The 13,709-nt window shown below is 44.2% G+C and overlaps 1 protein-coding gene across 6 annotated transcripts in view; it reads left to right on the forward strand.

Annotated features, from left to right (window-relative positions):
- The window catches only part of LOC128755731 (electrogenic sodium bicarbonate cotransporter 1-like), a 34,030-nt gene that overhangs the window by 16,528 nt on the left and 3,793 nt on the right, over positions 1 to 13,709 (forward strand). For 4 of the 6 annotated variants that reach the window (XM_053859682.1, XM_053859715.1, XM_053859691.1 and 1 more), the window contains exons 5-20: positions 67 to 227; positions 290 to 469; positions 622 to 717; positions 1,327 to 1,403; positions 2,776 to 2,933; positions 3,446 to 3,533; positions 5,189 to 5,343; positions 6,191 to 6,313; positions 6,459 to 6,633; positions 9,098 to 9,231; positions 11,572 to 11,834; positions 11,926 to 11,978; positions 12,044 to 12,229; positions 12,313 to 12,426; positions 12,761 to 12,922; positions 13,511 to 13,689. In XM_053859682.1, coding sequence (XP_053715657.1) covers positions 67 to 227; positions 290 to 469; positions 622 to 717; positions 1,327 to 1,403; positions 2,776 to 2,933; positions 3,446 to 3,533; positions 5,189 to 5,343; positions 6,191 to 6,313; positions 6,459 to 6,633; positions 9,098 to 9,231; positions 11,572 to 11,834; positions 11,926 to 11,978; positions 12,044 to 12,229; positions 12,313 to 12,426; positions 12,761 to 12,922; positions 13,511 to 13,689 — 2,304 coding nt within the window. The remainder of the gene's footprint in view (positions 1 to 66; positions 228 to 289; positions 470 to 621; positions 718 to 1,326; positions 1,404 to 2,775; positions 2,934 to 3,445; positions 3,534 to 5,188; positions 5,344 to 6,190; positions 6,314 to 6,458; positions 6,634 to 9,097; positions 9,232 to 11,571; positions 11,835 to 11,925; positions 11,979 to 12,043; positions 12,230 to 12,312; positions 12,427 to 12,760; positions 12,923 to 13,510; positions 13,690 to 13,709) is intronic. The other 2 variants (XM_053859707.1, XM_053859724.1) reach the window with 1 other exon arrangement.

The following is a 13,709-nucleotide window of genomic DNA, read 5'->3' on the forward strand; positions in this document are numbered from 1 at the left end:
GTCGTTTGAGGATCAACCCTTGAAAAACAGTCCAAATACTAAAGTTCTATGTTCTTCTCTGTCTAGATGGATCAAATTTGAGGAGAAGGTGGAGAAAGGAGGCGAACGTTGGAGCAAACCTCATGTAGCCACACTGTCGCTGCATAGCTTAATGGAACTTAAAAAGTGCATTGAGAAGGGCACCATCATGCTGGACCTCGAGGCCACCACGCTGCCACAGATAGTGGGTGAGTCAACAGTTCATAACTGTGACGACATTGCATCTGTGAACACTTGGCCTGTTGTGCAGAGATGATCACCGACAGCCAGATTGAGAGCGGGCAACTGAGGCCTGACGTCAAAGAGAAGGTCATGTACACGCTGCTCCGGAAGCACCGTCACCAGACCAAGAAGTCCAACCTGCGGTCTCTCGCCGACATCGGCAAGAGCGTGTCCAGCGCAAGTCGCCTCTTCACCAACCAGGAGAACGGTGAATGAACCCCCCCTTCCTCAACTTGAACTAACATCTTCCTACCTTTTTTTTTCCTAACATCTGTATTGTCTAAATCTTTGCTTTCTCTCCTTCCTGACCTTGTTTTTCTTCACTGCTCTGTCGTCTCGGCTCTTGTTGGGTGTCGCTAGCTCGCAGCCCCCTCGAGCACCCAGTGCCTTGTTTTAACCCTCAAGACTCAGAGGAACCATGTGAAGTCACGAGAAGCTCCAGCATGGGATACCTCTGTAAGTGAGGTCTCTGGGTTTGGCTCATGATTTCCATGTGTGCAGGCTGCAGATATGGACCCACAAATGTCAAACAAGAGCTCTGTTAAGGAATCAACGTAGTGTTGTATTTGTCTACAATGAGGATCACTGGTTTAGCCTGTCCTGCTGATATTTTTGTCAGACTGATACTCATAGTTTTGAATCACATCACCATCACTTGTATGTTGTGATTCACTTCAGTACTAGCAACAGAGTGAATCATACCATGCAATTAGAGATAGTTGTGTAATAGTGCTTGTTGTAGCTTTAGTGTTCTGTCCTCCAGCAACGGTGAATGACACCAAGTGAACGGTTCCAAAGTTTACCGTCTCATTCACCAACGGTTGCCTAAGCAGGTTTCTGCTGACGTCTGTAATCAGCGAACCTAAGACGACCGAGAATCCTCAGCTCTCAGGATCTTGAATGAACGACCATCTGGCATGAGACCTAAAGCTTAAGCCTTGCCACATTTAGCCGCCTCCTGATGTTTATAGCGCTTTTCTTCATCCACTTGCCTGCTGCTTTGCTTTTCTTAGTATTCCTTTCTTCACTCCCAGTGTTGACTGAAGTTGTTGTACTTGTCTGCAGGCAGCCCAACCACCGCCCATCGCACCCTCACCTCCAACAGCCTGAGTGACTTTTCTGACAAGCCCGAGAAGGACCAGGTAACGTGGCTGGTTGCACTGGCGAAACATGAGCTACACTTGACTAGTCCCAATCCACATCTGAAGCTTTCACCCTTCAACACACCAAAGAATGCAACATGTCTTAATGTAACAATATCTGTCTTCCTTATGGTGTTGATGAGACTTTGGTCCTGAAATCACATCACAAGTGCAAATGCATCAGTGTTGGTGGCTGGTTTTGTTCAAGCATCCAAAAGGTCTGGAGACCTTAACGTCACTGTAATTCAAGGTTATTTTACTGTCATTGATTAAGCTTTTTGGTCATCTTTCAAAAGTTTGCCCGTCTGTTAAACCCTTCTATAATTATCTCAGCCTCGGTTTATTTTGATTTTAAGGCTGTAAAAATGTGCAAAGAGTGAGCAATTTAGTCCCTTTTCCAAGTTATATATTCAATGTCTGCCATTAACAATACTGAAAAGACTAAAGACTGACAGTGGGCTTTTCAACTGTGAACACTAAAAGTTCTTAAATGTCTTGAACAATTGAAGACAGATGATGAATCTGTACTATTTTACATATAAACAGTATCAAACTTTCACTTCAGGATCTTTCTTATTCAGTTTTTCTGCCAATATAAATCAGTCTGCAGCTGCTGTGGTTGGACTTGAAGCAGTTCCTCTACTGAAACTGAAGATAATGTTGCTGTTTTTATGGCTTTGTGTGACACTCAAACATGTGAAGCAACTCTGCCCGAGTATCCAAACTAAAATTAAATTACTTTCCAGACTCATTTCCCCTCACGACGCCTCATGCCCTCCAACACCCATTTTTGATTTCCTCCCTCCATGGACTCTTAAATTGCAGTTATGTCTGTGTGTTTGAGGCAAGTGTATTGGGTCCTGTGAGGTGAAACCTTCTAGGATGATTTTCATTGCTCGTGTCCTGTCCTGTTGGAGACATCTTACCATTATAGGGTTAGACAAGTCTTCTGTCGCTCTCGGTGTTGAGGCGGTGCCATGGTCAACGGAAGGAGCTGAGAGCTTCTAAACTACAATCATTTCACCATTGACTAGGCACATGTGATTTGCCGGCAGGAGCGTGTGAGTCGAGCATATATAGACAAGACCTCAGGCTTTCTGGTCGACAACAAAAGCTTATTGTTTGTGTCTTCCTCTGTCACTTCAGTCAGCATGAGTCAGGACAATGTGACTAGCTGCAGCACGTGCTCAGACTTTTAAAAGATGTATTCCCCTGAAGTGTTGATGGTGAACATACAGTTTTGTGGTCACACGGTGCAAAAATTTTTGAAAACATTTTTTCGCCTGTAGTACTTTTTGGGACTGGGACTCTTGCGTATATGCAAGAATGAGCTGTTACATGTTGCAGTTGACACATCTGCTCTCACTGTCAGCTCAAGAACAAGTTCATGAAGAAGCTGCCCCGGGATGCCGAGGCGTCAAACGTGCTGGTTGGGGAGGTGGACTTCCTGGAAAATCCCTTTGTGGCGTTTGTGCGTCTGCAGCAAGCTGTGATGCTGGGAGCGCTCACCGAAGTCCCCGTGCCCACGAGGTACACACACAACAGACACGTTTTCTATCCTTGTGGGGACATTTTGAGGTTTCTCAGACATAATGCTTTCCCTGGCGTCTCACCATGAACCCAACCATCCAAAACAAATGGCAAACCTTAACCTGGACTCTAAAGCAAACTTTCCCCCTATCATAATCAGCCTGTTATTTTGAAGTCTTCACATCCTCAAATTGAGACTTAACCACGTGGGGGTCCAGACAAATGTCCCCACAAAGTCTTGTGGTGTGTAGTGTTTTCAAGAATTGCTCCCGCTCCCCGAATGAAATGGTTACCTTAACCAGGACTCAGAACCAAATGGAAACCCAATTGTAATAACATGGTTATGTTGTCGTTTTCATCCTCAAAACCCTACGCGGACTGGCCAAAATGTCCTCACAAGATCAATGTCTTGTCAAAGATTATTCCATTCAAGAATATTAATACATGCATACGCACACACATATCATGGTTTAGGACTGGTGGGATAACTAACATCCAACTCTTTCATTCAGGTTTCTGTTTGTGCTCCTGGGCCCCAAAGGTAAATCAAAGTCCTACCATGAGATCGGAAGAGCCATCGCCACCCTGATGTCTGATGAGGTACGTCAAGACTTGGCCCTGTCATTTGATCTGTGCACCTAACCCCAGGTCACTGGGTTCTGCATTGCTTTTTAGTTTTCGTCAGGTCCGTGTTGCGGGCATTGACCTCGACTTTCTCTTTTACAGTCACAACGATGCATTAAATAGCTGAAATGTTTCTGTCTAGACTGCAGCAGAGGAGCAGCTGACAGGCGAGACCTCACTGCTCGAGTGATTATGATGGATGTTAATATTGTATGATTGAAAAAGTCTGTAATGAAATTGGAAGGAAGGGGTACATTTGATGTAGGAAAACACATTGCAGATTCAGTAATAAATGTTTGCCTTGCACAATAAATCAAATACTGAAGAATGTGCAACCACCATTAAAAGGTTTATTAAAACAAACTATATTAGCATGCATAATGGTTATAAAAATGAAGCTCAGGGGATTTGACAAAATGGACAATGTAAAGATGACAAAATAAAATTTGCTGTAATAGTAAATGACATTTAATGAGTTAAAACAATGAGTTGGTTAGTTTTTAAGTGTCGACTGAAAATAATTAGTCTTTGATCATATCATGTTAGTTTTGAGAAAACAAAAAAATGTCACTCAAACTTGACAAAGGTGGTTTGTAAAAGCCATTTTGAAATTGGGGTGACCTTTTCCCTCATTACAAATGAGCTTGTGTCACACATGTTCCAGAGGTCAGGCTGAGGATTCTGGAGAGACACTTCCCATACACGTGTTCAACAACTCCTTCAACGTTGATCATGAAACTGTTTTCACTGGAGGCTGCATGTGTTGAAGTTTCTGCACATTAGTCCTGACACACAAGAAGGAATGTTTACAGACAACTGGTGGGTTGTTAACCGTGAAGAGGGTCTGACGTTCCCACAGGCCTCGGCAGCGCGTGTGTCAACAAGATAGGAAGTGTTTTTCCAGGATTTCCTCATGTTAAACTTTAGCCTGCCGACTCCTCTATGACAGTCTGTTCACTCTTCTCTAGTGACTCAGTCGTGACCTGTCGACACTGAGGCGTTTTGAAAACGTCAAGATGGAAGACAAGGAATGAGTTTCACAGCAGTTAGATGAATGCAAACTGGGCAGAAAAAGGGTTCCATAAATAATGTGACAGCCATAAAAATGCAAATAGAATTCAAACTAATTTTAACAACAAAGAAGGGACACAAAGTAGGCAGATTTAATAAAAAATGGCACAGTTTGACAAAAAAAAAATCCTAGCGTGAATGAACCCAGTGTAATTGCAAAAATGTATGTTCAGGAAAAAAAAAGTAAAATGGGAGGCAAAATCTGTCCAGACCACATCAATGAGTTCAAATATTAAAATGTATATATACAAATAAAATTGAATATTTTGGTTTGAAAACCAAAAGATAAAATAAAACGTTACTGGGGTAAAAAAAAATCTTTTTTTTTCCTTTTTCTTTAAGCACAAAGTAATGAATATGATAAATGGATGAAATAATCTTTCAAAAATGAAGAAAAAAAACTGAAAATGGGATACGTATTGATATAATTCCGTAGAGATTTACTGAAAAATCTGTGCAGTGAAAACATGAGCAAACGCTAATGGGGGACATGACGTCATGATAAAACCAAGTTGAGGTGTAATTAAAAAAAAAAAAAATAATAACAATCTGATCTTCAGGTGTTTCACGACATCGCCTACAAAGCAAAGGACCGCCAGGACCTGCTGGCAGGTATCGAGGAGTTCTTGGACGAGGTCATCGTTCTGCCCCCTGGCGAGTGGGACCCCGACATTAGGATAGAGCCGCCCAAATCACTGCCCTCCTCGGACAAGAGGTGAGCCGGAGTTCTGCTTCCCTTTACTCACTGTCGTGACCCAGACGTGTCACTATCGTATAAGACGTTTTGTTTCCTCATTGATATCAAAACGACTGGTGTGAAATCAGGGTCACTGAACTGACACACTTTTGGATCTTCTAAAGCTCTTCTGCTGCCGATCAGTAACTGACCTGAGTCAGTGCGCTAATATTTGGAGTGCTTATTGATTCCCCTGGGAAGCGTGCCAGGCTCGTGTTTTCCCCTCATTGCTTAACAGGGGAAACCGCAATCTGATGAGTCAGCTTCAAGACGCTGTTCATGCATTTATGTAGCAACATTTTTGTCTCGAGACAAAGTGCGATCTGATCAAAAGTACAGCAGGTGGCGAATTGAACTCAGGCCACAGAGACAGTGAAAAACCCCGTAAATCATACATTTCCTCCCTTAAGGTAAGATTTGAATTTTCGGCCCTGCAACACAGCTTGTCCCGGATCTCCTCTTCGGCTTCCTCCCAATTCCTATAATCTAAATTTTGAGGGGTGTGTGAGGCAGCCTGACTAGATCCCTGAGCCCCTCTACTGTCTTTGCATGCAGGTGTTTTGAGGTGCCAACCTGCATTTTTGCCATGTTTCCTCCCATGGTCTGGTTTTCTGTTACAACTCTGAGGTTCTATTGATTTGTTGACTTTTATTTCCAACAAATGTGGCCACAACCTCAAAGTGAATCCCTCTCGACTCCAACTTGACCTGTCTGCAGCAAAGTCCACCTGCTGCACTGTTCAGGATGATGTCATTGTTGGGGTGGGTGAGAGAATCAAAATTTGAGATGGTTGTTGCAAAGTTTTTTTTTTGTTTTTTTTGTGAAGGAAGAACATGTACGCTGGGTTGGAACCGCCTCACATGAATGGCGACACGCCTCATGACCCGGGTCATGGCGCCGGCGGTGGAGGAGGACATCAAGTCGGCGAGGAGCTCCAGTGCACCAGAAGGTGAGTCACTTTCTTCCTATAGATGAGAAACCAAAAGATGGTGGAAGGAGGAAATGTTCTGCATGAATGCTAGTGTAAAGATTGCATCACTTTTTGTGTGTTTTGTCTGGAAATATTTCCAAGCCGGTTTGGTTCTGTGGGTCAGGTTCTGCGGAGGCCTGATGCTGGACATCAAGAGGAAGCTTCCGTTCTTTGCCAGCGACTTCTACGACGCTTTGCACATTCAGTCTCTGTCCACCATCTTGTTCATCTACCTGGGAACGGTCACCAACGCCATCACCTTTGGAGGTCTGCTCGGGGATGCTACTGATAATATGCAGGTACCAACGGCGCCCCCTGTCTGTCGACCCATACGTTTTTAGTTGCTTGGTATTTTTATACTTGCATGAATTCTTTTCGTTGAATACATATTTAGTGTTTCATCTTGTAGTGAAAGCTAAATGAGCCAAGTTAACGTAAAAATCGTAAATTAAGAAATAATGTTATTATTGTTTTTATTTACAAAGATCTTAATTCTCAGTTCCCTGATGCTTATTCGCAAACTGTTTCCCTTTTAAAAAGTTGTTTTTCCAGCCACTACAGCTATCCATTCAGCATTTTTAGACAATATTCTTTCTGGAACGGAAGTTTCATCTGAATATTTTCTCATGTGGACACAGAAGCTGTCATCAATGTACAAGGTTCCAGACGAACCCCATGAGTCAGCGATTGCTAAAGATATTTACCTTCATTGAGTAAAACTGTCAATAGTTACTTTTCTCTCGCTTTACTCAAATTCAAAGTAAATTTGCCTCACTTTAGCTCAGATGTCACGCCACGTCCCCTCTGGTCGTCATTCACCTCCTTCCAGCCGATGAATGAGCAGATGTGTCGAGGTGCACGTCCTTCATGTGCTCTGCAGCTGGGGGTCTTTCCGTTTTCCAGCTCGCATAGCTTTCCCACATGTGGGTGACAGAGGCTTGAGCACACTTGTTCGACCGAGTCAAAGTTGGTTTCAGGTCAAAGAAAAAGAAAAACCTTGTATGAGGAGGTATAGCTTATTCAAGAAGATGTACAGCCGGAACTATCTATGATTATCAGCTATTTTGTTGTTGCCGCCTCAGTTTTATATGGATATTCTAAACTTTATTGGCCACCATCTGTTGGCCACTTGAATCTAGACTGTGGGAAAGAGTTGAGAAACTCTTCTCTTCAAGTAGGTTGTGAACTTGTTTCCCCAATGAGCTCAATAGTTTCTAAATTCTCGTCTTCCTCAACATTGACACAATCACTAAGCTGCAAGGGAGTGCGCATATTTAATGTATTTCTCTTTGTTTAGCTTTAAATACGAACAAAGACATTGACATTAAATTGAATCCAAGAGTTGTCTTTTACTGCCACAAATTAAAATTATTTTGGAATTTGGCCTTTATGGTAGACTTTTATTTTAATTGCCATCAATGTTTCTTTTAAATGATTAGTTAGCCACACCCTTTTTTTTCACCAATTTAAGAAATCCTGGTAAAATATAATTGGAAATAAGGAAGCGCAAGTGTCCGCCTGTGCTGATCATGATGGACCATGGTGATTAGATTACATCACCTCCTCCTGTCTGATTCGTGGTGCTAAGCATCAGTTATTTCTGCAGCCTCACCAGAATAGTCACTCTGGGCTATAAATGTCTGAAGCTACCGAGTCTCTGATGAAGGCTTCCATTAAATGACGAGCTGCACAGTCAACCGGAGCCGCTCCTGCCTCAGGGATTTACCTGGGCCGGAAATGACCTCAGATCCAGATTACTGCAGCAAAGTGGCTCTGTCCCTGCACAGGACCCCCCGCACTCCACTTCCTCAATCTTTTCCAACTCTGAGAGGGAATCTCCCCGGCCTCACGTGACCCCCAACAACTCTGTTGTTGTCATGAGGTTTGGCTAGAAATACACCTGGATTCAACAGGTGACTTGAGCGTTGGTCTGACGTGCCTTACTGGATGGGCTGGTTCTGTAGCTGTGTGTGAAGGAAACAAAGCTTCAGGCTGAGTCAACACAATTCCTGCAATGGAGTTGGAAGGAGGAACTATTGGTAAAAAAAAAAAAAAAAAAAAAAGTGAAACAAAACGTGTGTGATACTCACTTTCACATGTATGTGAAGAGACAACTCTCAGGTTTCTGCTGTCAGGACAGTTCCTGTTATAGAAGTAGTAGTGGTGGCAGTTGTGCAAGTGTATTGTTTGCAAGTATAGGTAGTAATGACGCAATAGTTCTCGGAACTTGACTTGGCAGTAATCGTGGATGTACTACAACTAGCAACAGTGTCAGAATTGTCAGTAGTAATGTATTATAAGGAATATAAATATTTGTATTTGCACTGGCTTTGATATTACACATGGTTGTTGCAGAAGCAGTATTGGTAATAGTAGCATGAGATGATGCTGCAGCGGTACTATCATTGGGAGTAATTAAAGGTAGTAATAGCAAAACTGTGGTGATGGAGTCAGTGGGTAACAATAGCCAATACGACTACTACCACCACTGTTGATTCCACAACTACCACTTTGAATTACCACTTCAGCTAGTGTCGTTGCTGCCTGAGCTTGTTGAGCTAGAAGTAGTAGTCTGGTGTGACTGCTGCAGATATTGTACTTGAACCCCTGAAAGACTTGTAAAGGTGCCACCATCATGAGTGGTGGTAACAGTTTTCATCAGTCTTCAGCTGGAGAATCTTAATCATCTTCAGTCACAGTCTTATCTGCGTGATTCTCTCTTGCTGACTAACTTAACTGTACTTCTGTTCCTCTGCCTCTCAGGGGGTTTTGGAAAGTTTCCTGGGCACGGCGCTGACGGGAGCGGTCTTCTGTCTGCTGGCGGGTCAGCCCCTCACAATACTCAGCAGCACCGGGCCGGTTCTGGTCTTTGAAAGGCTCCTCTTCAACTTCAGCAAGTGAGTCATCTTTGACTGCTTAATCTTAACAGTTGTTGGTCGGAGTCCGGCCCCCCTCAACGTCCAGTCGGAGCTCACGACACATTCAGGGTTGTAGCTGTCGAATTTGGACTCTGAGCAGAGTGAAGTGCCGTCTGTAAATCTAGGAATGAAGTGAGATGACAGCACTCCCTGCCCGTAGCTGATTAGATAAACTAGAGAATTAAGAAACATTTACTAATGAAATCACTCCAGTCTGTGGCTATTATGCACATTTGAACCAGATTTTTATTAAACTTGAATGACACGGCAGGATAGTATTGTCAATAAACTACCAACTATAGATGGGAAGTCTTTGCATCCCTTTGTTAGCTTTAATTAGCTTTTCTTTAATGGTTTCATGGATTGTATCGGTAAACGGCGCATATCAAAATATGGATCTAGAGCTTTATTTTGACCGATTTTGACTAAAGTGGACTAAAGTGGAAAGTTGAAAACACTTTTTTGGTATTGGTAGCTCTTCTTTAAATGTCAGTTAAAAATTCATTTTACTGCTGCATTGTATACATGTGTACATACAGTGTATAGATTTTTATTACATGCAATGGTGATTACATTATATTTTATGCACTTGAAAGCAGAAGTTTTGTTAATACAATATGCAGCCATCAATTTGTTCCACACAATAGCTACAACAAGTGTGGTACCCGGTAAAAACATAAGTTAATGCTCCACATTAATGTTTCACGCCACAAGATTATCAAGCGTCTGAGCGACTCACACTCCATGTTGCATTATTTATGGTCCCAGTTTTCTCAAATCCTTCTGTGGTGATTCCCATTTTTGTTTTGTCAAAGGAACATTTCTTGTTGTCTTGGTCAATGTTGGATATATATTGTGCAAGTTGGAGGTAAACAAGTATATATATTTAATTGGTTGTATCTCATGAGATCAGCACAGGATGTCCTTCACTTGTCCTCCAGTCTCATGACTTCATAGCCTTATGAACCTCTCTCATCTGCAACAACTGTCAACGCACTCTCTCCACATGTCTGAACCGTCTGGCCGCAGCAATCCCCCTTAACAGTTTAAGTCATGTATGGATCAATTTAACATGAACCAATTAGATCAAATGGTCATAATGTTATGGTTGTGTATGTACCTCGTTTTGAAGTATGATTATGAACAGGCCTCTTGATATTAAATGCCTCTGTCTCGCCACGTAAACGGGACTTAGTGGCTGGTTGATGGTTTACGTCCTCATCTGCCTCCTCGTCTTCTAACATTACAAACACCGTTCCATTATTAATAATTTACCCTCATTTAATTCTGCACTGTCAGCCAAGATGGTCGTGGCCTCCGGATGTTTCCACAGTTCCAGTCGAAAGCTGTTGTCGTCTCAGCTTGTTCTCTGCAGCCATCAGTCGCTTTTGTCAGTCAGTAAAATGGCTCACTTGTCAAAACACATTTGAGTTTCATCAAACTGAGGGGCTTTTAACTTGGTGAACATCAGACAGCACAGCGGATTCTGTCTCAGGTGGCCTGTCGTGCAGCCTCGCACCTCTGCGCATCAGGCGATGTCCTGTCCAGCTGGTAGCGCTCTGCGCAAAATAGCCAGTTTGTGACTCATGACAAAACACGTCTCAAGGAAGTAGCAACATGAGCCCGAACCTATTTGCGATCATCGACTTGAGCTCCTTAGTTCTGTCACTACGAGCCGTCTCCTCAGGTATTCACTGACGACGGACTTACGGACCTCTGTGCTGCTCAATGACTCCTATTCCCCAGCACCAGTCTCCTGCAGCTGCAGTTTGCAAAGTTGTTTCTGAATAATGTGATGACAGCGATCAGACCCTTTACTGCCCGGCATTTATATTATATTCATGTTTGTGTGGAGTCGCGTTGTACACGTAGTTTCCAGCATCTAGCGGCGAGTCGACTGAGGCGAGAAGCTCACCCCCCACGGAGAGCTTCCTGAGGCTTAGAATTATAACATGCCTGAACTGCTTGGAGGATGGATGGGGGTGGCAGGAGTCGAATTGTCTTGAAGTGATGAGGTGAGACGGTAGTTAAGTGACACATCACTTTCTGCCAAGTGACAGGAACTTTGCCAACTATCAAATCCGGATCTGAGTTGAACAATCGTTGAGTCAGATAAAGGAACATGCATCTCTTTTATTCTTGAGTCAACAAGAGATGGTTACCTTGCCATTCTCATTGCCATTTGACTATGTATGTGTGTGAGTTTTTGACTCATGGATGACGAGTCTCTTACTAATAAACTTTGGATAACATTTTAAAAACCAAAAGGCCTGTTTTGACGCTGCAGTCTGTCAACTCAGCCTTTCCACTCACCCACAGAGACAACAACTTCGACTACCTGGAGTTCCGGCTGTGGATCGGCCTGTGGTCGGGGTTATTCTGTCTGGTGCTGGTCGCCACAGACGCCAGCTTCCTGGTGCAGTACTTCACTCGCTTCACCGAGGAAGGTTTCTCTGCACTCATCAGCTTCATCTTCATCTACGACGCGTTCAAGAAGATGATCAAGCTGGCGCATCACAACCCCATCAACGCTAACCTGGACCCGGACCTGATCACGCAGTACGACTGCCGCTGCCTGCCAGGTACATCACACACACACACACACACACACAGGAGGGGCGCTAATGTTCAGTTTCAAGTACTGATTGAGATATCATGGTTTCTGCTTTAAAGGCAACTCCTCAGCTCAGCTCGACATCACCGGCATGACCAACACGACCGATCTGGTACGTGATGGTGCTCTCCAATGTTCTCTGTCAAGGACGTGAGTAACGGTCATTGTCTTTGTCAGCCGGTGAACGCGACCTGGTCGTCCCTTACCATGCACCAGTGCGAGAAGTATGGCGGTCAGCTGGTGGGAGAGGCCTGCGGCTATGTGCCTGACATCACCCTGATGTCTTTCATCCTCTTCTTCGGGACCTACACCTGCTCCATGGCTCTCAAGAAGTTCAAGACGAGCCGCTTCTTTCCCACTCGGGTGAGTGGTTTGTCATGTCAAGGTCCTGTTGCCGCATGGGAATGATTGTGCTGACATCCACTCTTTCCTGCGACATCCTGCAGGTCAGGAAGCTCATCAGTGACTTTGCCATCATCCTGACCATCTTGCTCTTCTGTGGTGTGGACGCCTTCGTCGGTGTGGACACCCCGAAGCTCATTGTGCCAAGTGAATTCAAGGTATTCTCACAACTAGAGTTACACAAAATCAGCCAGGTGTATAGTTATTTCCTGCCTGGCAGCACCTGTGCGTCCGTCATAATGCAGCTTTTGTAGTTAGCTCAGTAAAGTGAGACATTTCCTGCAACCTCAACCGTGTTCCTGGTGGGAGGAACAGCTACCTGCACCAAATGTTTTCATTACAGAGGACACAGGAACTTTTGTAGCTGCTGGAACAGAGAGCCTATTGTTTGAAAGTTGCATCAATCTGGATTTGCACCAATGTTTGGAACCTGTGAGCGATGCAAAAGAAATGTTTTCAAGAGTCTTGAGGTGTGTGGAATGTTTTTTTCAGCCGACAAGTCCGTCCAGGGGCTGGTTTGTTCCTCCCTTCGGAGGGAACCCCTGGTGGGTCTACTTGGCGGCTGCCCTACCCGCCCTGCTGGTCACCATTCTCATCTTCATGGACCAACAGATCACAGCCGTCATCGTCAACAGGAAGGAGCACAAGCTGAAGGTGGGAGTGGCTCTCATTTTGAATGGATTGGGTTGAAGTTTTGGTGAGGCCTCCAAGTGATGGGGTCAAAATCTGAATTAAAGTAGCCCACACTTGTCTCTGTTATCCATCAGAAGAGCTGTAGGAGGTTGTCGAGGAGAGGCATCATCCCTCCAGAGCTCTCTTGGCTGTGAAGGCGAGATGCCTGAGCCCCCCTCGACTGTCTTCTCTTGCTTCTACTCGGAGCATCTCCTCAATCACTCAGTTTTTATCTTTGAGAGACAATGCACTGCTTTATCTTTTGGCGCAGCTTTATTCACCCCAATACCGAGTCCATATGACTGAAGATGTCTGTCCATTTCTCTCCTTCTCGCATAAGATAAATACATGAAAGAAATACGGTAAAAAAGCCTTGTGATACTGCCGCTTGGTCTGTAATGGAGTGACAGCCCATTTAAGCATGTGTAGATACCCACTGAGGATATTCTTCAGTTGTGGGCAGCAGACCATGACGTAGACATTGAGAAGACGTCCGTCCTCTAACCCACGTTAGGTACACTATTGGGCCATCTATTGAGCAAAAGACTTCTTTTCCCCCTTGCTCTCCAGAAAGGTGCAGGGTATCATCTGGACCTCTTCTGGGTGGCCATCCTGATGATGGTCTGCTCCTTCATGGGTCTCCCATGGTATGTGGCGGCCACGGTCATCTCCATCGCCCACATCGACTCTCTGAAAATGGAGACAGAGACATCCGCACCAGGGGAGCAGCCAAAATTTCTGGGTGTCAGGTGAGCTGTGATGACGTCAT

The sequence above is a fragment of the Synchiropus splendidus genome, chromosome 1 (assembly GCF_027744825.2).
Source record: "Synchiropus splendidus isolate RoL2022-P1 chromosome 1, RoL_Sspl_1.0, whole genome shotgun sequence".
In the NCBI taxonomy this organism is placed as follows: Eukaryota; Metazoa; Chordata; class Actinopteri; order Syngnathiformes; family Callionymidae; genus Synchiropus; species Synchiropus splendidus.